This window comes from Ahaetulla prasina, chromosome 1 (genome assembly GCF_028640845.1).
Source record: "Ahaetulla prasina isolate Xishuangbanna chromosome 1, ASM2864084v1, whole genome shotgun sequence".
NCBI classification, from domain to species: domain Eukaryota; kingdom Metazoa; phylum Chordata; class Lepidosauria; order Squamata; family Colubridae; genus Ahaetulla; species Ahaetulla prasina.
In genome coordinates this window covers 30,452,908-30,472,676 of record NC_080539.1, presented here as the reverse complement: position 1 = coordinate 30,472,676, position 19,769 = coordinate 30,452,908, and the positions used below count along the sequence as shown (strand labels likewise).

Sequence of the window (19,769 nt, the reverse complement as noted above, 5' to 3'; positions counted from 1 at the left end):
GCAACTTTTGCTGTGTTTTCCCACACAATGGGTTTATTACTCCTTTTTTTTCAGATGAGGAATGGTATTTCTTACTAATAATCATTAAGATATTGAAAATGGAACTACATTTCTTGTACCCATTGGGCTCTTTCAAAGAAGAAACAGCTACATTTTGGCCATTGTGTAGGTCTGAGCAGTAGTATTCTCCTTTATCCCACAGGTTCTCCACTGGACTTTGTCCAATTTTAGCTGTCTCCAACAGAACAAGCGCTAAGATCTAATTAATAAATTAGTCAAGCAAGAGGGAGGCTTCCTATATATGACCTTAAGAAAAAAGAACATTTTTTTATCTTAGGTCAGACCATTTGTTTAAAGTAATCTCTACTATATGGGTGTGACTTTCAAGATATTGTTGACTTTTGGTAACCAGCCATCCCAGCGAGTATGGTCTGTGGTAACTACCTTGGCCTCTTGTTGCTGGGTTCCTACAATATGCTTAACCCCAAATCCAAAATAACAAAACACAGTTGTTGTGTTTTCATAACATGTTTTAATGTGGTAGCATGAGTCACACGACATGCAAAGTAAATGACTGGGTTTCTGCAACCTGTTAAACTATAAAATATCCAAACTGATTTTAGTCTAATCCAGGGATGTCAAACTCGATTTCATTGAGGGCCACATCAGGGTTGTGTTTGACTTCAGGGGGCTGGGGGCATGGCCAGGGTGGGCGTGGCCAGCTTGATGTCACTCGTGTCTGGGGCATCTGTGGTGGCCCAAGTGCTCTGCCAGTAAAAACAGAGCTCGGGAGAGCCACATGTGGCCCATGGGCTGGACCACTGCTGTTTCCAGAGCAGCCCTGTGTGCCAGATTTAAGCACCCTGTGGACCGAATCCGCGGTCCTTGAGTTTGACACCTCTGATCTAATCTATTATTTTGTATGCTTGCAGCAGCTCTCCAACCTCTCATATTGCGAATGTGAAATTGTGCTAAACAAGATGCTCTGGCTAAATATATCTGATCCTTTAACATGAATAATTAATAAAATATATTTATATAAATAAAGCATGCTCTTTTAAGAAGAACCCCTTTCTAAAAGCTCTTTGTTATTAAACCAGTAAGAAGATAATATGAGTCTATTTGAATGCATTTTGGACATTCTCACCACACAGAAGCAAGCTAAAGCTTGGGCTCTTTTCCAGTCAGAGTGTATTCTCAGTAAGACATTTTGAGACAAACAACGTGATGCGCTAAGTCAATTGAACGGTGTGTCTCTTACAAATGTTGATAGCAGGCACTGAGTTAGTGTATAATCAAAAAGCGAAATGACTATGCTGGAAGAAAGTCTATCAGCTGGTGTCAATTGATTTTTGGGCTTCTTTTGGACACAAGCTGAGTGCTATTCTAGAATAGCAATTGGTTTTGTTACCAATTAGTGCTGTTGGGTGGGAGAGAGGAAAACAAAGCCAGAGGACCCCACCAACTCCTGCTTTTAATATGTCCTGCACCACTTAAATAAAGAGAGGAACATTTGCCAGCATTGTGCCTATTACAGAATAGGGAACTCCAGGGGGAGGCTGGAAAATGTTATGCCAATATTGTTTTCTGTCAGCTCAAGAGCAGGTACAAAGCTTTTGGCTTGGCTGTGAGGGAGAACCCAATGTCTGTGAACCTAGAAAATGTGTGCGCAGATAAGGTTATCATATTATTGGAACTAAATAGTTTGTAGTTTGACTCTTGAATTGCCCGTTTAAGGGGTAGACAATTTTTAGACCATGGAAAACACATAAAATTTATTTATCTCTCTCTCCCTTTCTCTCTCTCTCTCTTCTCTGATTGATTTCTACAAGCAAATTTTCTTTCTTTCTTTCTTTCTTTCTTTCTTTCTTTCTTTCTTTCTTTCTTTCTTTCTTTTTTATTTATTTGATTTCTATAGCTGCCCGTTCTAACATTTTGACTTTGGGTGGTGTTTGCATATAGTTATTTCTAACAAATCATTTACATCTTCCATATTTTTTCCTGGAATGATTGAGGCCAAAATATTTGAAATCTTATTAAAGCATCACCCAAAATATCTCACCTATTTATCTTATTTAGAACCCCCAAATCATTTTACTCCTTAAAACCTCTATCCCTCAAAGCAAAAAAAAAAAGAAGAAGAAGAAGAAGAAGACGACTTTAAAATTTGGCTGCACTTGAATTTTAGTGATATTAAGTCTTGGCTGCCTGGCAGACCTCAAAGCAAAGCATATTTTTCAGGCTAGGAAATATGGTCCATGAGCTGTAGTTCATGCCAGCTGGAAAGGTGAGGTGTGGTATCAAAGCTATTCTGATAAATAAACAGCATTTTTTTTTTGATCCGGCAGCTTTATGCCAAGCTTCAAGCTGTGAAGGCAGAGATCCAGGACCAACACGATGAATACATCCGAGTGCGGCAAGACCTGGAGGAGGCACAGAATGAGCAGACACGAGAACTGAAACTCAAGTAGGTACCTTGGTAGAATGTGTTGAGGTAGAGGCCGAGGCAGCCCAGTCTATGAGAATCCCAAGGAATGATTGACCATCTTGCCCATCTGTCTCATTGCCAGGGCTGGTAGGTAGAAAGGGACTTATGAAAGGAGAGACAAACCGGATATGCCAAAGTGACAAGTTGCTCAAGTAGAGAAATCAGGCCAGAATCACCAACAGCTTTTTAAAAAAGAAGTGAAATCCTATTGGTTTTCCTGTGTCACCTGAGCCCTACAAAGTGAATGCCCTAGGACAGAGGTGGGGAACTATGGACCCTTTATGACTTGTGGACTTCAGCTGGAGTCCACAAGTCATAAAAAGGCCATAGTCCCCCACCCCGGTCCTTGGACCATCTTTTAGATACTTTGGGGACATTGATGGCAATGTCCCCAAAGTGGCAAATAATCCTGTTCTTTCTTTTTTTTTGAGTTGATTAACCAAAAAAAAAAAAATAAATAGCAATGAACAAATCAATTTCAGTGCTGAGAACAAATATTTAAATTAAGAATAAAAGAATTAGCTTCATATGATGCTGCTTATTTTTTCTCTATATATATCCTAATTGATTTTGGTATACCACAAACACAGGGATTTAAAAAAAAAAAACATCTCCGTTAGATGACATCTCTCTAAAAAGGAGGGGTGGGTGGGTGGACTTGGAGGAATTCTTGTAGGGACACGTCCTCACCACAAGACCCATTCTACAATTAACATTCTTAACTGTGGGGTGGTTTCTGAAGGAAAAGATAATTTCTTTAGAGACTTTTTATTTTATCGTTCCTCTCTGCCAGCTTGCTTTTCCCATTTCAAGAAACCAGTTATGCTGATGTTTTTGTGATTCTTTTTTCTCTTTGGCACAGTAAAGCTACCTGTTACTGCCTGTGTTTTTATGATATTCTATATCAAAGGAAAGGTTAATGCGAAAATGTACAACGCGAACCATCCAGTCCCACTCGATTGTTATTTTATCTAGAACTCAAGGCTTAGTGACATTTTCGATTTGCTAAAACCAGCTGTTGAAGTCTTCTGTTGGCAGCTTGAATGGCAAGCTTCCATTCAAGGAATGGCAAGCAATGGTTACTTCAAATGACGAGTACAGTTATAGGGCAAGTTTCTCTTTAGCTCTTTTCTGACCTAGTGTGACAACTCAACCACTATGTGAAGATGTCTCAAAAGAAACATTTGCCACAAGAATATCTTGAGAGTAACTTTTTTTTCCTGGCAGCATAGCCCCAACCCCTATAATCTATCTACAGAAACCCCTGCTTTCATTCACTATCTCTATTGTTCATTCCCATCATTTCTCACTGCCTCTTATTGTGTCACTCTACAAATTGGCATGGCACCAAACAAGGTTGCTGATGCCGTGCAGAATATAAAAATAACTGCATCCCTGAGGAGAGGGAGATCATAATAGTTCAGCTTCATTGACTCCAATGCGCCTCAGTTTGGTGAGGTGATGATTCCCATTATCTCCACCTAATGCCTTCCTTTCCTCCTAGTTAACATAAGACACACCATCCTCCGCAAAATTCTCTTCAACAGTGGATTTTGCCCCAGGATTCTCTCTTTCCTATCCTTCCTGGCACCTCTATTCATGGTAATATTTCCTTAGGTGGAGATGAGATGATGCAGCTTTAGAATATACTTCTGAGACTATCAAAGAGCAGATTGCCATTGAGAAATAATCAAGGGCTGGACGAATAGTTCCCAAATTTCCAAGTTCCTAAACTCAAATTCCCAAACTCAAATTCCCAATAGTATAAATGTGAAAAAAGCTACAGTACCATTCTTCTAGGGGACACGGTGGCTCAGGGGCTAAGACAGCTCAGCTTGTCGATTGAAAGGTCAGCAGTTCGGCGGTTCGAATCCCTAGTGCTGCCATGTAACAGGGTGAGCTCCGTTACTAGTCCCAGCTTCTGCCAACCTAGCAGTTTTGAAAGCACGTAAAAATGCAAGTAGAAAAAATAGGGACCACCTTTGTTGGGAAGGTAACAGCGTTCCATGCGCCTTTGGCATTGAGTCATGCCGGCCATATGACCACGGAGACATCTTTGGACAGCGCTGGCTCTTCGGCTTTGAAACGGAGATGAGCAGCGCCCCCTAGAGTCGGCAATGACTAGCACGTATGTGCAAGGGGAACCTTTACCATTCTTCTACTTTGATTTTGCCTTCCCAATCTTTTCTTGATATAACTGCCAGTTAAAACATTCAAGATAAGTGTTTCGTGATTGCTTCTTTGCCTTGATTCTTCCCATTTCTCTTTGGTGCAGGTACCTAATCATTGAAAATTTCATCCCCCCTGAAGAGAAGAACAAGATCATGAACCGCCTCTATTTTGACTGTGAGGAGGACCAGTGGAAATTCCAGCCCTTGGTGCTGACTCCAGGGAGGTGAGTCTGCAATCTCTGACGTTTGATGCCCAGTGTCCCTGGAAAGGCTGGGATGGAGGAGCTTCATGTAGATAGTGATGAAGAAAAAGCAACTTGGGGTCAGGCATGGGTCCTTCCATTCCATCCACCCCGTTTAAATTGGTGTTAAATCAGCCATACATTCTGAAGTCCCAGAGCCATATCGGGTGTCAAGGCCCAGGAAGAGGAGGAGATCCAGACAATTCAAATGAGTATAAAGATTTATTGTAAGTTTGTGCTCTCTACAAGAATCTGAACTACTAGCCGTCAAGGGAAAGTAGCAAGAGGTAAGAGTAGAAGGAGTTCAAGGTGGGCTGGTCCTAGATCTCTTGTGGGCATGAGGGGACTCATGACTGATGATGCATTTGACCCATCCCTCGGGCTCAGCTGGATCATCTCCTACATGAGGTTCACCAAGTTCCTCAAAAAACCTTGCTGTCAACCTGTAATGGAAGGAAGATGATTAAATACTTGTGGATTAATCATGTTCAGTATTTAATGTGTTTAATATTACTTTAGTAATTAAGTTCAGTCACAGTCCTTGTGCTACCCAATTTTTAGAGGTCATGTATCCTCATGCTTTTCCAAAAAGCTGAAAAGATCTGACTTTTTCTGCAAACCTTGTGGTGATAGCAATAACAATAGCACTTAGACCTATATACCGCTTCACAGTGCTTTCCAGCCCTCTCTAAGAGCCAGCATATTGCCCCCAACAATTTGGGTCCTCATTTTACTGAGAAGGATGGAAGGCTGAATCAACCTTGAACCTGTTGAGATTTGAATTGCCAAATTGCAGGCAGTTGGCAGGCAGCAGAAATAGCCTGCGGTACTGCACTCTAACCACTGCACCACCACTGCTCTATATGCAAGATGCAAGGCTGGACCCTGAGGAAGCTCTGCAGTTGTGATATGCATGTGTGTGTACTCTGTGTTTGGGGTACTGGTTATGTTCTGTTTTTGTTTGTTTTTATTCTTTTATGTTATTTTATTATTGTTTTATTCTTTTTAATTGTAATTATTTTATTATTGCTGTGAGCTGCCCAGGGTTGTATTACATAAGATGGCCAACTACCACAAACTGTGGTATGCCATTATATGACCCTAAACACTGCCTTCATCACTCCCCTGTCCTCTCCCCGGCATTATATTGTGAAATTGTTACAAAGATGAACTTGTGAGGCAGACTCAATAGCAAAATAATTGAAAATGAGCTCTATTAGTTAAATGCCAGATTGTAGAGAGGAAAAAGTAGAAAGGAAACCTATTTCAGCATATAGTGACTTAGGAACCATCTATATGTTGCTACATGTCCTATGTTCATCATGGCTACTCTGGAGAAACTCCTTGCATGTTTTTTATTTCTTTTATGCCAACAGCAGCAGCAGCAACAACAACTCCACTACTGGGACTCAGATGAAAAAGCGCCCAACTTCTGCAGTGGGATACAAAAGGCCAATCAGCCAATATGCTCGTCTAGCCATGTCAATGGGATCCCATCCTCGGTATCGGGTGAGAAAAGGTTTCTTAATGGAGTAGGTGGAGGGTTGGTATTGGTAAGGAGAATAAATCCCTGATTATGTAATGTGCTCTACATGGGGCTACCCTCGAAGAGCATCCGGGAGCTACAGCTGGTGTAGAGTGTGGCAGCTTGGGCAGTTTGGGGGAGGGGCTAGAATGGCCCCTGTAATACCACTGGTCCACAAGCTGCATTGATTACCAGTCTGCTTCTGGGTGCAATTCAAGGTGCTGATGATCACCTTTAAGCATGGGTCCAGGTTACTTGAGGGACCATCTCACTCCACTGGAATTGTCTGATCCCACCTGTGCCGCCAGAGGAGGCATGCTGTAGGTCCCATCAGCCCAATTATTCCGGCTTACAGGGTCCAGGAGGAGGGCCTTCTTTGCTGTTGCTCCTGACCTCTGGAACATCTTGCTCCCTGGTGTGAGATTGGCCTCAAACCAAGGGTGAAATGCTCCTGGTTTGGACCGGATTTCCTGATCCGGTAGCAATGGCGGTGGGTGGTTCGGAGAACCGGTAGCAAAAATCCCTGCCCCCCCTTCACCCCGCATGCCCAGCTAAGCCGCGTGATCATCAGAGGTTTTTTTTTACTTTTAAAAGCATTTTTTCTTCGGCTGAAAAAATGCTTTTAAAAGTAAAAAAAAGAAGCCTCTGATGTTCGCGCGGTTCAGCTGGGATTGTCAGAACTCTTTCAAAGCATTTTTTCTTTAAGCTCTTTGGCCGAAGAAGCTTTAAAAAATGCTTTAAAAGGGTTCTGGCGATCAGGTAACTCACCTGGGATTGTCAGAATCCTTTCAAAGCTTTTTTTCTATAAGCTCTTTGGCCAAAGAGGCTTAAAAATGCTTTTAAAAGTAAAAAAAAAAAGTTGGCCACACCCACCCAGTCACATTACCACAACCACCATCACCACCAAGCCACGCTCACAGAACCGGTAGTAAAAAATTTTACATTTCACCCCTGCCTCAAACCACCCTTAGGGCCTGAAGATGTAGTTCTTCCAGTTGGCTTGGGGCCCCAGAGGAGGAATAGTGCAGTGGAGGTAATTAATCAAGTAACAACAGATCCCACTTTCCCGCTACTCTTTCCCGCCCGGCCTTCGCCATGTGTCCTTAGGTTTTTATGTTGATTTTAATAATTTATGCTTCAATTGTACACCTACTGACATATTTTTATGACTGTAAACCACCCAGAGTTATCCTATGGCAAAATGGGTTGCCCATAAGATTTATAAATATACAAATACAATAAATAAGGCCAAACTGTTTGGCTACAAGGCAAGCTATATTCCAGTAAAGTATTTGTATGGCATTCTTGACACTAAAGAAGCCCATTTTCTAACTGAACTATAAACTGATAAAAAAGACTAGGGTTGTATAACATGCTAAGCCTTAAGCAACCTAATAAAGACAAATGCAAACAAACTTAAACTATTATATAAATGTGTGCCTTAATTTAACTCATTTAACTAATACTTGTATCCCAGCCTTGGCCAAAAAAAAAGCCCATTGCAACAAGCTGTTAACCAGATATTGAAATCTGTATTACAGAAATAAATTAATTAAAAGGCAAGATTGAAAAAAATAATCAAATAGCAGTCAGGTCACAACAAGAAAAAAGATGACTAATTGTGTTTAGAATATGAAAGATAAGACCAAATAGCTGACCGGTTAGAACTTCTGTTTTCACAGTGGCTGGCCAAATACTTGGGGAAATGCCATAAGTAGGATATGAGAATAAATTGGATTCCGTCTACTCAGCAATTAATATTGAGAAACATGCTGTTTTCATTAATAGGGTTAATATATAGGAATCATGACTAGCAGCCATTTGTAGTCTGCTACTAATTTACCTAATCCTCTTCAAAAAAGCTTTCAAGTTAGCAGCCATTTCTATATTTGGGATAATGAATTCCATCTATGTGCTTATAAATATGTCCTTTTTTCAGTCTTAAGTATCCTAATCTTTTATTGGATGATCCTGGTTTATAGTATTATGAGGTATTAAGTCTTACGAGAAAACCTTTTTTCTGTCCATTTTTTCACACAAGGCATAATTTTATACATCTGTGTTGTGCATCCTTCACTTCCTTCTTTGGAGATTTGTTCCAGTCTCATGAACATTTTGGTTAATCTTTCCTACATTAGTGAAAATAGCAATCTAAATAAAAAGTGAATAAAAAAAAGTATTACAGCTGAGGAGTTCTAAGCAAAATGCAAAAAATACGGGCAGGTTCATATGAAAAACTGTCAGTTTGTAAGGCCATGAACTAAGACCATGAAAGAAACCATTCAGGATTTGCTTATAGGATTATCCTAATTTAGCATTGCATAGGGACTGTGTATTTATTTCATCTACTAGACACTCATATATGTCAGGGGTGAAATGTAAAATTTGTTACTACTGGTTCTGTGGGCGTGGCTTGGTAAGAGGGGTGACTGGGTGGGCGTGGCCAACTTTTTTTTTTTAACTTTTAAAAGCATTTTTTCTACAACTCTTCAGCCGAAGAGGTTGTAAAAAAAATGCTTTTAAAAGGCTTCTCCGACAATCCCAGCTGAATTGCCTGATCGTCAAAGGCTTTTCTTTTCTTTTAAAAGCATTCTTTTTGCCTTTAAACGAAAAAAAAAGCCTCTGACAATCAGGCAACTCAGCTGGGATCGTCAGAGAAGCCTTTTAAAAGCATTTTTTCTACAAAAGAGGTTGTAGAAAAAATGCTTTTAAAAGCCTCTGATGCTTTTTTTACTTTTAAAAGCATTTTTTCGAGGTAAGAAAAAATGCTTTTAAAAGTTAAAAAAAAACCCTTTGATGATTGCGCAGCTCAGCTGGGTATGGTGGGGAGGCAAGGATTTTTGCTACTGGTTCTCCAAACCACCCGCTGCCATTGCTACTGGATCAGGCAATCCGGTCCAAACTGGGAGCATTTCACCCCTGATATATGTATAATAGCTATAAGAGTAACCTTAAGGAACAGGAGGAAGAGGCTCAACCAAAACAATGGTCAGATAAAAGATATTTGAATCTGTGGCAGAAATACAACTTGAGAAAGCATCTCAGATTTGAGCCTCCCTAGTTTTCTTGAAGATAAAGAGAGACGGGGAGGTACATTCAGACTTGTAAATTCTGTAACTGTAACCTGTAACTGTAATCTTATAATAAAAGTATTAGCATTCATATCTTTAGTTTCCAAGTCTGATCTACTTGACAGGCTAACAATATGTTGAACCAGAACTCAGCTTCAGCTCTGTAATAAACCGACCTCTTGATATTATCAACATCTTTTTGCCTTCCTTTCTTCTCCAACTTCACCACCAAAGGCTGAGAACATCATGTTTCTGGAACTAGATGTCTCTCCTCCAGCTGTATTTGAGTTTGAGATCACACAAGACCAAAGTGAGCAGGACCCACGAGCATTGCATTTGGAGAGGTTGATGCGCCTAGATAGCCTCCTGGAGCGACCTGCGGCATCCCGAGTACGGAAGTCGCGATCTTGGTGAGTTAGTGAATGGAAAGCAGATTTAGGGGGCTTTTGCCAGTATCCTTGACTCCAGTGCTTAGCTTAGTTATTAACTGAATTTTACGTTTTGTGGCATTACAAAGACAAATAAGCAAGAATGAGCCATGGAGAGTATGACTAAGATTAAGGAAGCCTAGTAATCACCAACACAATGTGTTGGTGATAAATAAAAGCCTAGTAATCACCAACACAATGTTCAGAATTAGCATGTGACTTGTTTCTGAGTCATATTACATCTATATGTCTATAACATCTATGTCAGGGGTGTCAAACTCAAGGTCCGGGAGGGTGGATCCGGCCTGCGGGATGCTTAGATCTGGCCTGCAGGGCTGCCCTGGAAATAGTGAAGGACTGGTTCGCAGTGCCTCTAGCAGCCAAACGGAGCTTTTCCTGTTTTTCCTGGCAGAGTTTTGCATCTGAAAATGCTGGCAGGCCATTGCAGCTGAAGATGGAGCTCTGGAGCCCGTTTTCGCTGGCAGAGCACTCGGGCCATCACAGGCACCCCCAACATGAGTGACATCAAGCGGTCCATGCCCACCCTGTCCCTGCCCACCCCAGCCTCTCACGGTCAAACACAACCCTGAGGTAGCCCTCAATGAAATTGAGTTTGATACCCCTGATCTATGTCTATATCTATAACAACCATAACAATAGGTTGGTAGTCAGAACCAGTGTAGAGTAGCCCTAGAGTACTGAATAAGGACTGGGAAGAAATCAGTTTGAAATCTCCAACCAAGCCATGAAACATCCCAGAAAATTCAAACTAGTCATTTTTTACCCTAATTTATTTCACTGAGTTATTAGATGTAAAGGAAGGATATATCAACTGCTGTTCTTTTTCTCAGGAGAAAATTTTTGGTTTCTTAGGCAGGAGAAAAAATGCTTTTAATGAAGAGGGGTGGAAAAAAGGAAAATGTGGATTCTTGCTCCTATTTCTTTTTTCTTTCTTATCCCACTTTAGGTGCCAGACTCCTCGCACCTTGCCGTCTTCAGCAACACAAGTCTCCCTGTCCTCCAGCTCACAGAATCCTTCCACAGCACTGGCTCACAAATAATATCCCTCGAGCCCTTCCCCTTCCTTCAGATATGAGGACTGCGCTCTTTCTGCCACTGATTGCCTCTGAGAACACATAGTCCAGGGAGAGGTGTCCCCTGCACTAGCTCATCTTTGTCTTTAGCTACTGTGTGTGTGTGTGTGTGTGTCTGTATGAGATGATGGCTCCTTGGGGCCCACATCCCCAGCGTTCTCTGGATCTGTCACCCAATCACTCTATTTATTTAACATATTTATTTATGGTGTGTCTTTGTGATGATGCAGGTTTCAAGCTGAGCAGCAACTCCAGTTGGTGGAAGGTGCAGTGCTACTGGCTTTCTGTGAGAGTTGGGGAATTTGCTCAGTGCACAATGTTTCTAGAAGACAATGCTTGCTTTTTCTTCATTCCATGTATGTTTTAGATTCAGAAGAGAAAAATAATTAGAGGGCAATGAGAACAATCTGTACTTAGCTCCAGTGGCAGTTCTGTCTGTTTCTTCTGGATTGTGGAAATCATAATCACCTTTGATGAGTATACTATGCAGTGAGGATGATGAGCAAAGTAGGCGAGTCTCAGGGGCAAGATCTTGATCTCACCAAAATCTATGGATTTCCTTTTGCTTTTGCAATAAGGACACAGGTCTTATTTCATCTTCTCTTCAAACCCTCTTCATCTACTCTCCACATACAGATGTTGCAGAGAAATAGCCTGGGCATCAATCATGCAAGCAGAACTATGAGAGGGCTAACTAAAGCATCTTTGTGATTTTGGGAAACATTCTCTGCACCTGGTTGAGAAAAACCAGGCTTTAAGCCGCTAATAATTAAAAAAACACCACTTGATCAACTTACCAAGACAAGGAGTCACTTGTACGTTAATTGGGAAGAACATTTTTATACTTGAAAACAAACTATGTAAAGTGGGGAAGGGGAGCTGAATTAGTATAATCTTCTGGATAATTCACAAAGTCCTTTCAGTGGCAATTGCAGGTTTAATAGAGCAGCCAGCCTAGTAGTGACAAGAATTTTCTGGATCTAAACAGACCAATAAGAAATATTGGGGGGGGGGAAACAGTTTTTATATCCAGTATCTCTCTCTGCCTAAGTTTATCTTTTGCACTTTGGCTTATATTTCGAAGAATGGCTGCTGGTAACTTTAGCTACCATGCTTCCTGGTATTGACATTTTAGACAAACCCAGAGTTACTCAGATCCAATCATATAAGCCATCATGAATTTCAGAAAACAAGTTTAGAAAGCCTAATTTGACTGGCTTTAATAGGAAAGGAAAGAGAAGGAAATATTGAGGTTGATGAATGATCCTGATTGTTCTGTCCAATTCTGGCAGTAATTTGTGCTACAGAAAGAGCTTACCTCTCTGTGCTTTGAGTTCTGAGTATTGAAATGCTTGACGGAAGGATAAGAAAACATCTGGCATCAAAAGAGCTATAGAACAGAGCTGGGCAAATTCAAGAGTGTCGACAGAAGTCAAACTATGACAGCTTATATACTGAGGCATGTAACACTTGGGATTTCTGACAAAGTGATTTTCCCAAATCATACCTTTTGGTCTCCTTGCTTTCTCCTTGCAGGAATATTTTTGTTCTAGGATTCAATGGTTTATTTAGGAATTTGCTTCCTCTGGGATTAAAATGTTCAAATCATTTATTATCTTTCAATCATTGAGAGAATCATAATAGCACAAATTCTTACCATTGTTACATAATCTATTATCTCAAATGAAGCAAGTACAGAATTGAGGGCAATTGCTATTGCAAAGTCATTAATTTGGGCTCCCTGTTTGTATTGTCCATGTAAAAATTACACCGTTCAAGCAATAGGTAGTCAATTTGGTACCTTTAGTACTAATGGCAAGAGGACATTTTCTGGCAAGTTACTATTAACATGATATAGAAAATACTTTCTAGAGATGGTAATGTGAGAACTAATACATCTCAGTGTTATATAATTTAACCATAATTGGCATACATGTAGTATGTCAATTTGCCTTTTATTTTGTTGACCCTAAAGCTCTGCTTCATCTTTTGGTCAGATTGTTTTTAGTAGCTATTGGTATTCCTATTATGTTTGCTTGCCATGCTTTTTTATGCTGCATGTAGCTGATGAATCATGGGAGCTAGTACAAGAATATTGTTAAAGATCAAAGGCAACAAAAATTTTCAGGGATGATAGTTAAGAATCTAGTTAGAAGCTAACCTGATTCTCAGACCATAAGAATATGTGTTTCTTTTCTCCCCAACTTTTAAAGGAGCCAAACACGCCTTCTTCACCAAAAGGTAAAAAAAGCTTGAATCCACTTACTCAATGCCTCTTTGCCTTTGATTTCTGGAGTCTCTTAAATTCTAAATACCTTGGAATCAGGATCAAGCACATCTAAATGCATCTTTTAAGTTTACAGCACAATGTTCACATACAGAAAGAAGAATGAGGAAGTCTGGTCAATTCATTTGTGGACTTAAACTCATTAATATCACTTGAATTTAATATAACTGGCCTTTTTGTCATCTAGAAGTTATGTGCCATGGACTATAAAAAATATATGAACTGGAGACCTGTGAAAATAAAAGAGACATGCCCTTCTTCATTGCAAAGGAAAGTTAAGAGATGCTCTCACAATGGAAAAGACATTTGACCAGAATTTTCCCCCCCATCCAACCAGGATTAAAATTGGATGCTGGTAAACTGAGGCCGGTTGTTTTTCCTGCCTAATCACGTTGGCTCTAGAAATCTGGGGTCACTACTAGACAATTAACCACATCTAGCAGTTTGAAGCAGTGACTTGTCTGCACACAAATACGGGGAAGGATGACACTTTTGACAATGTACTGTACTCTGGCCGTATATTCAGTGTCTGAAGATCTCTCTTATTTCTCAACCTGCTGCTGTGCTGCCATTAACCTCAGATAACTTCCTAGCACAAACCACAAGAACTATTGCAAAGAAATATTGTAACTTAAGACAAGAACCAATTACTGATAGCTGTGGCAGCCCTTCATCTTCTACAGTGGGGCTAGGACATTCCTACAGCTCTGCTGCATTGCTGCAACAACCTCAGATGTAGATTTCTGATGTTCTTTGTTCTTTGTATGTCAGAGAGTCTGTATTTACATATGAATGTATGTGGTGAGTATGTATGTTGTGTGGGTATGTATGGGTGTCCCACCCAGGGAAAATCTTGGGATTTCTATTTAGGAGATTGGAGAGGGGGGGAAATCCAAAGGGAAATTAAAAAAAAAAAAGGGAGGGACTGGTTGGTTGGCAAGGTGAGGCCTCTACTGGGACCAAAATATTGTGCCTGTTACTGTGGTGATTTACTTTGGCAGTCAAAAATTGGTGTACGGTGGCCCATGCTTGTTGCTCTATACATATGACTTATACAGGACATATTATGCATAATATATTACACATGATGTACTAGAAGAGGTTGGTGTCCCAACTCCCTCTGGTTTTGGATGGATAGCTTTTCAATACACTGTAATGTTGCTTTGATTTGGTGTAGGCCTGAAGAGTGCTGAGCAGTACCACAACCAAATCCCAGCCATGACAATAAAGGAATGAGCATTGTTGAAAACAATCTCTCATTTATTTGCCACTCTCTTTTTTGCAGCAAGGTAGAAAGAGGGAGAAAAAAATGGCCTTAGACCTATTATGACCAAGATCTTCCAATGGATTTCTACATTATGATTGGGGACAATGTATAGTATTGAAATAAATAGTGTTACTGAAATAATGCATTCTAATTTGAAGAATTCTCTTAACAAAAAGGGAGGTAATCCTAAATTAATGAAGCATAGGCTGGTTTGTCTTAACTTGTTAAACTCTAAATGAGTTAACAAAATACAATTGCTGTGTTCGTGAAACATTCACTGTCTAAACAAGTAAACCATATTATAGCTTAATGAGATGATCTAACTCCACTATTATGCTAAGACAACTTCTTGGGTCTCCTAACACAATAGAATAAAAACCACCAATCCAATTTTAGCTGAGTCTAGCATTTAAAACTAAGATTGATAAATAGATTTAAGTTGTGAACTGAGAAAAAGTAACAAGCAGTAATATGAGAGGAAGCATTTTATAACACATGCATTCCAAGTCTACAGTGTATAATAATTTTGAAATTATGTAGAGTTTGTATTAGATGCAGAAATATTTTAGGCTGCATCAAGTGCAATCATAGAAGTATGGTGGATTGCCTTCTCAAGACATACATTTACCTATTTCATATACAGGTAGTTCTTGACTTACAACCATAATTGAGCCCAAAATTTCTGTTGCCGAGACATTTGTTGAGTTTTGCACCACTTTACGATCATTCTTGATAAGTGAATCACTGCAGTTCTTAAATTAGTAACATATTTAAGTGAATCTGGTTTCCCCATTAACTTAGATTGCAAAAGGTGATCACCTCAAGACATGCACCCATCATAAATATGAGTCAGTTGCCAAGCATTTGAATTTTGATCATACAATCATGGGGATACTGCAGTAGTCGTGTCTGAAAAATGTCCATAAGTCACTTTTTTCAGTGCTGTTTTAACTTCAGTCACTAAATGAACTGTTGTAAGTTAAGAACTAACTGTCATTACCTTTATATGAAAGAAGGGAAGATAGATTGATTATAGAGGGATGCATTACTGTAACAGTCTGAAATCCTAGTGAAAAACTATGTAGAAGATTAAAAACTACATGCATGCTTTGCTTAGTATTATTGTCCTTAGTATTTTCCCTCTTTGTAGAATAATCCACTTGGTTTGCACTGTGTTCACCGAGTTCTTAGAGCAAAGCCTATCAATACATGATGCGACAAGGAGTGTTGTTCCCTCATTATTTTATATAACCATGGATACAGGATTCAGAGGAGTCAGTAAAATGAGAGAGTTTGCTGAGAATAATAAGTTATTTATTGAATAAAATAAAAAGTGTTCAACAATGAGTTCCAAAAGAACGATTCCAAACTGGGAGAACAAGGCAAATGCAATTATGGTACTATATGTACCAGAGCACAATTTATACACGTTGAAATGATATGTTGTGACTGATCATCAATGACATCATTGAAATGTGTTAATTAATTTGAAAAACATTAGCACACTTAAGAAATTATTACATTGATTTTGAAAGGAGATGGGAGACCTCATTTTTGCTTGTGATACCTTTAGTTAGAATTCTGCCTTTACACTCCCTCATACATAAGGAAACTCATTTTATTATTTTAAATATTCCATATACTATATTAATATTCAATACAAGTTTCAAACCAATGAACCCTGATATTGTCCTGTTTCTTGCTCAGTAGACTATCTTTCTTTGCAAATTAAGAAAAATATATGTGTCCCAGGATAATGTTGCAGGATCCAATCTGAGTCATCAGGACCAGAGGTTTGTTCTTCCAAGCTTTTGGACTCATGCTGGAGCCAATCCTCAGGGAACTTCTCAATCTCCAGGATGTGTCTTTCTCTGCATGTGTTGGGGCAACACCTAGTGATCTTTATTTTGCATTGTTGAGTAAAGCATTCCTTTTCCAAATCAATGCAGTCTTGAACAGAGTGGAAAATTCAATACCTAGGTGGTAGTGAAAGATAAAATAAATAGGTAAACTTTATTAAGACTTAGAAAAAAGTTTCCCCTATCTCTTTGCTCCCATCTAGTGGCCATTTGGAGTTACAAGTAGCCCTTGTTTTGAATCTGCTCAACCACATATATCAAAATAGATATACAGGGTAAATACATGGAATAAATAAACTGGAATCTATATTTAATCCAGAAGTCTGAATGGATGTTCATGCACTGCCATCTGATTCTCTTCCACCTTATTGATTAATAAGGCTCGAGGCTTATTGGGCTGTTCAGAGCCAAAATGGCCAATTTTAATGTGTTCAAAAACCTTCAATATAAAACAAATGTGACATTTTTAGATGTGAATTATTGAACAAAACTCATTTTGCTAAATACAACATGTTACAAAATGGTGGTCACCAAGAGAGCTTTTTTTAAGGTTTAAAGCAGGGGTGCTATTCAGCAGGTTCTGGAGAACCGGTAGCGGAAATTTTGAGTAGTTCAATATCCTTCCCCCAGGAATGGGGAGGGAATGGAGATTTTGCAGTTTCCTTCCCCTGCCACACCCACCAAACCATGCCCACAGAACCGATAGTAAAAAAAATTGAATTCTACCACTGGTTTAAAGTGTTGTACAAACACAAATTAAAGAAGTCCAATCCATTCTTCATTGCTGCTCTCCCATGCAGGAGTTGAAGTAGATATGCTTCTCAGATTTCTTGGAAAACTGATAAAGGAATGGAGTTTCATCTATAACCGAAAGACAGAGGTTGACAGATTAGCTGCTAAAGAAATGTATGGGGATCTTAATGGAAGGTTATGGTTGTTTCTCTGGCTGAGAAAGAGCAACTGATTATAGGAAAAATAGCATCCAGCCTTCAAACCAGATTTCTACCAAGTGGACCTGTTCAAACAATACTGTATGCTCAGCCCATTCAGGAAGAGCAACAGACTCATTTATACATTATTCTAGCATTAATCTTGATTAAGTTTTTCTACTTTAGTGTGTTGTGAAAACCAAACTGCTTGGTTCAATAGCTCACTTTATAGTACAAGAAAGTTTGGTGTAGTGGTTAAGGCACTGGGCTAGAAATCAGGAGATATAAAACAAGCCCAGAAAATTGATTCATTCAGTGACTGGGTTCAACAATTATTAGGTTCCCCTTAACCTAGATTCTATATATCAAATCAAATATCATTTACCAGAAACCTATTTAAAGGTCTTTCTGTATTGTAAATCTGGTGCTGTGCAGATTAAGAAGTATAATTGGTGAAAATATATTTAATCCCTGTAGAATTAATGAGTTAGGTCAACTGAGAAAAAAAAAGCTATTGAATGAACTGGTTCAAAATGGAATCAAATAGAATCCCTCCTTTTTCATATCTTGAACCCAAATGAAAGTTCTCACTTAATTTACAGCGTTGGTTTGTTTTGCTACTTTTGTGGGATTTTGCTTTCATGCTCCTGTTACTACCAGGCAGGCACTTGGAAATAATAAGTTAATAGTTAGATAATAAGTTAGAATGTACCTAAAGCTAAAAAAATGAAGAAATGCATAATAAAAATGCATACATATAAATTTGCAAAATTGAGAATGACATGTTGGTTGCATTCACAAAACATACTTAATCTTCTTACTGAATTATGCCATTTTTCTGGTTTTGTGAAATACAGTTGCAAGTACAGCAATATTCTTCCTCTCCTACACTCTAAAATCTACCCTCACATAGGATCAGAACTATGACAAAGTCATGCCATCAACTCTAACATGGTTGATGGTATAAAAAGTTGCTTGTGCTACATTTAGTAGCACAAACAAGAACATAGTATTCCTGTCATAATTCCTTAGGACAGGGGTCTCCAACCTTGGCAACTTTAAGACTTGTGGACTTCAACTCCCAGAATACCTCAGCCAGCAAAGCAACCCCAGCCTTAGGAGATTGTCCACCAGGCAACTCATGCCTCTTTTGTGCCATGTCTTAGCCTGAAGCCAGAGTGAAAGGAGATCCCATAATATGTAGATCACCTTAGCAGGAAAAGGAAAATTTGACATACTAAGGAGATTTAGTATCAACTAAGAGAGAGCTGGATATAAAGGAAGAACAATGGTAGAAAGACAAATAAGCACTCTGGCCACATCTTCAAGGTGCATAAAACAAATTTATGCAATAACACAAAATGATGCACAGCATTATTCTCAACTCACATCCAACCCCTGCAAGGGTACTCTCCACCCTTCTTTTCTTGCTCCACATTAAAGTAGCATTTTCTTGCTGTGCTAAGCAGTCTGTCTGCCATGCTTCATTCCATTGTCGGCAATGTTTCTGCTCCAATTAGCTCATGTGCTCTGTGGTGGGAATGCCCTTCCCCTCTAGTCCTTGCTTGCGTGAGCAGTTCATCCTGATAGTCTATCTGTCAAGAAAAGAAGAAAGTTTGGGTTTTTTTTTCACAGGTTCACCTAGCATGCTTAATCTCCAATGTTTCAGATTACAATTACAGATTAACAGAGTTGGAAGGGACCTTATAGGTCATCTAGTCCAACCCCCTGCCCAAGCAGGAGACCCTACACCATTTCTGACAAATGGCAATCTAATCTCTTCTTGAAAGTTTCAAGTGATGACACTCCCACAACTTCCGAAGCCAAGCTGTCCCATTGGTTTATTGTTCTGTCAGAATATTTCTCCTTATTTCCAGGTTAAATCTTTCCTTGTTTGGTTTTCATGCATTATTTCCTCAGTAAATCAAGATAACTCTTGCACTTGGCAAACACACAAAGACTGCTTAAGAGCCTTTCGGTCAAGAGCCAGATTATTCCAGTCCTCCACTAAGATTTCAGTAAAAATGTCATTCAGTAACTTCCCTCCTAACATATCCTGGGATCCAACAGATCCAGAATACACCATGGGTTGACCCTAAATCTTACCTTGTGCCTCTGCAAGGAGGGTTGAAGCCAACAATCTGGTAGAAATGTGCCCACCGGGTTTCCGTGCATTCCATCAGACGAGGGCCCAGGGTAGGGGCGGGGGCGGCGGCGGTTGTTATCAACGAGAGTCTAGAACTGAGGGAGACCACTGTGCCACAGATAGCCGGATGCGAGTCCCTCCTTGTGAAGTGGGGCCGGGGGATGCAGGTGGGTTTACTGATCACGTACCTGGCTCCTTGCTGCGTGACAGAAGCCCTGCCCGAGCTGCTGGATGTGATCGCCGGGACGGTGGTGGAGACCCC

The 19,769-nt window shown here is 39.7% G+C and overlaps 2 protein-coding genes across 3 annotated transcripts in view; both read left to right on the top strand.

Moving 5' to 3' along the window:
• The window catches only part of KIF3C (kinesin family member 3C), a 46,726-nt gene extending 32,179 nt beyond the window's left edge, over positions 1–14,547 (top strand). Inside the window, exons 4-8 of one of the 2 annotated variants that reach the window (XM_058164706.1) lie at positions 2,349–2,467; positions 4,764–4,883; positions 6,281–6,410; positions 9,732–9,907; positions 10,893–14,547. In XM_058164706.1, the coding sequence (XP_058020689.1) occupies positions 2,349–2,467; positions 4,764–4,883; positions 6,281–6,410; positions 9,732–9,907; positions 10,893–10,986 (639 nt within the window). In that variant the 3' untranslated portion in view covers positions 10,987–14,547. Of the gene's footprint in view, positions 1–2,348; positions 2,468–4,763; positions 4,884–6,277; positions 6,411–9,731; positions 9,908–10,892 lie in introns of both variants that reach the window. The other variant, XM_058164705.1, reaches the window with a different exon arrangement.
• The window catches only part of ASXL2 (ASXL transcriptional regulator 2), a 130,471-nt gene that overhangs the window by 13,029 nt on the left and 97,673 nt on the right, over positions 1–19,769 (top strand). The window lies entirely within an intron of this gene.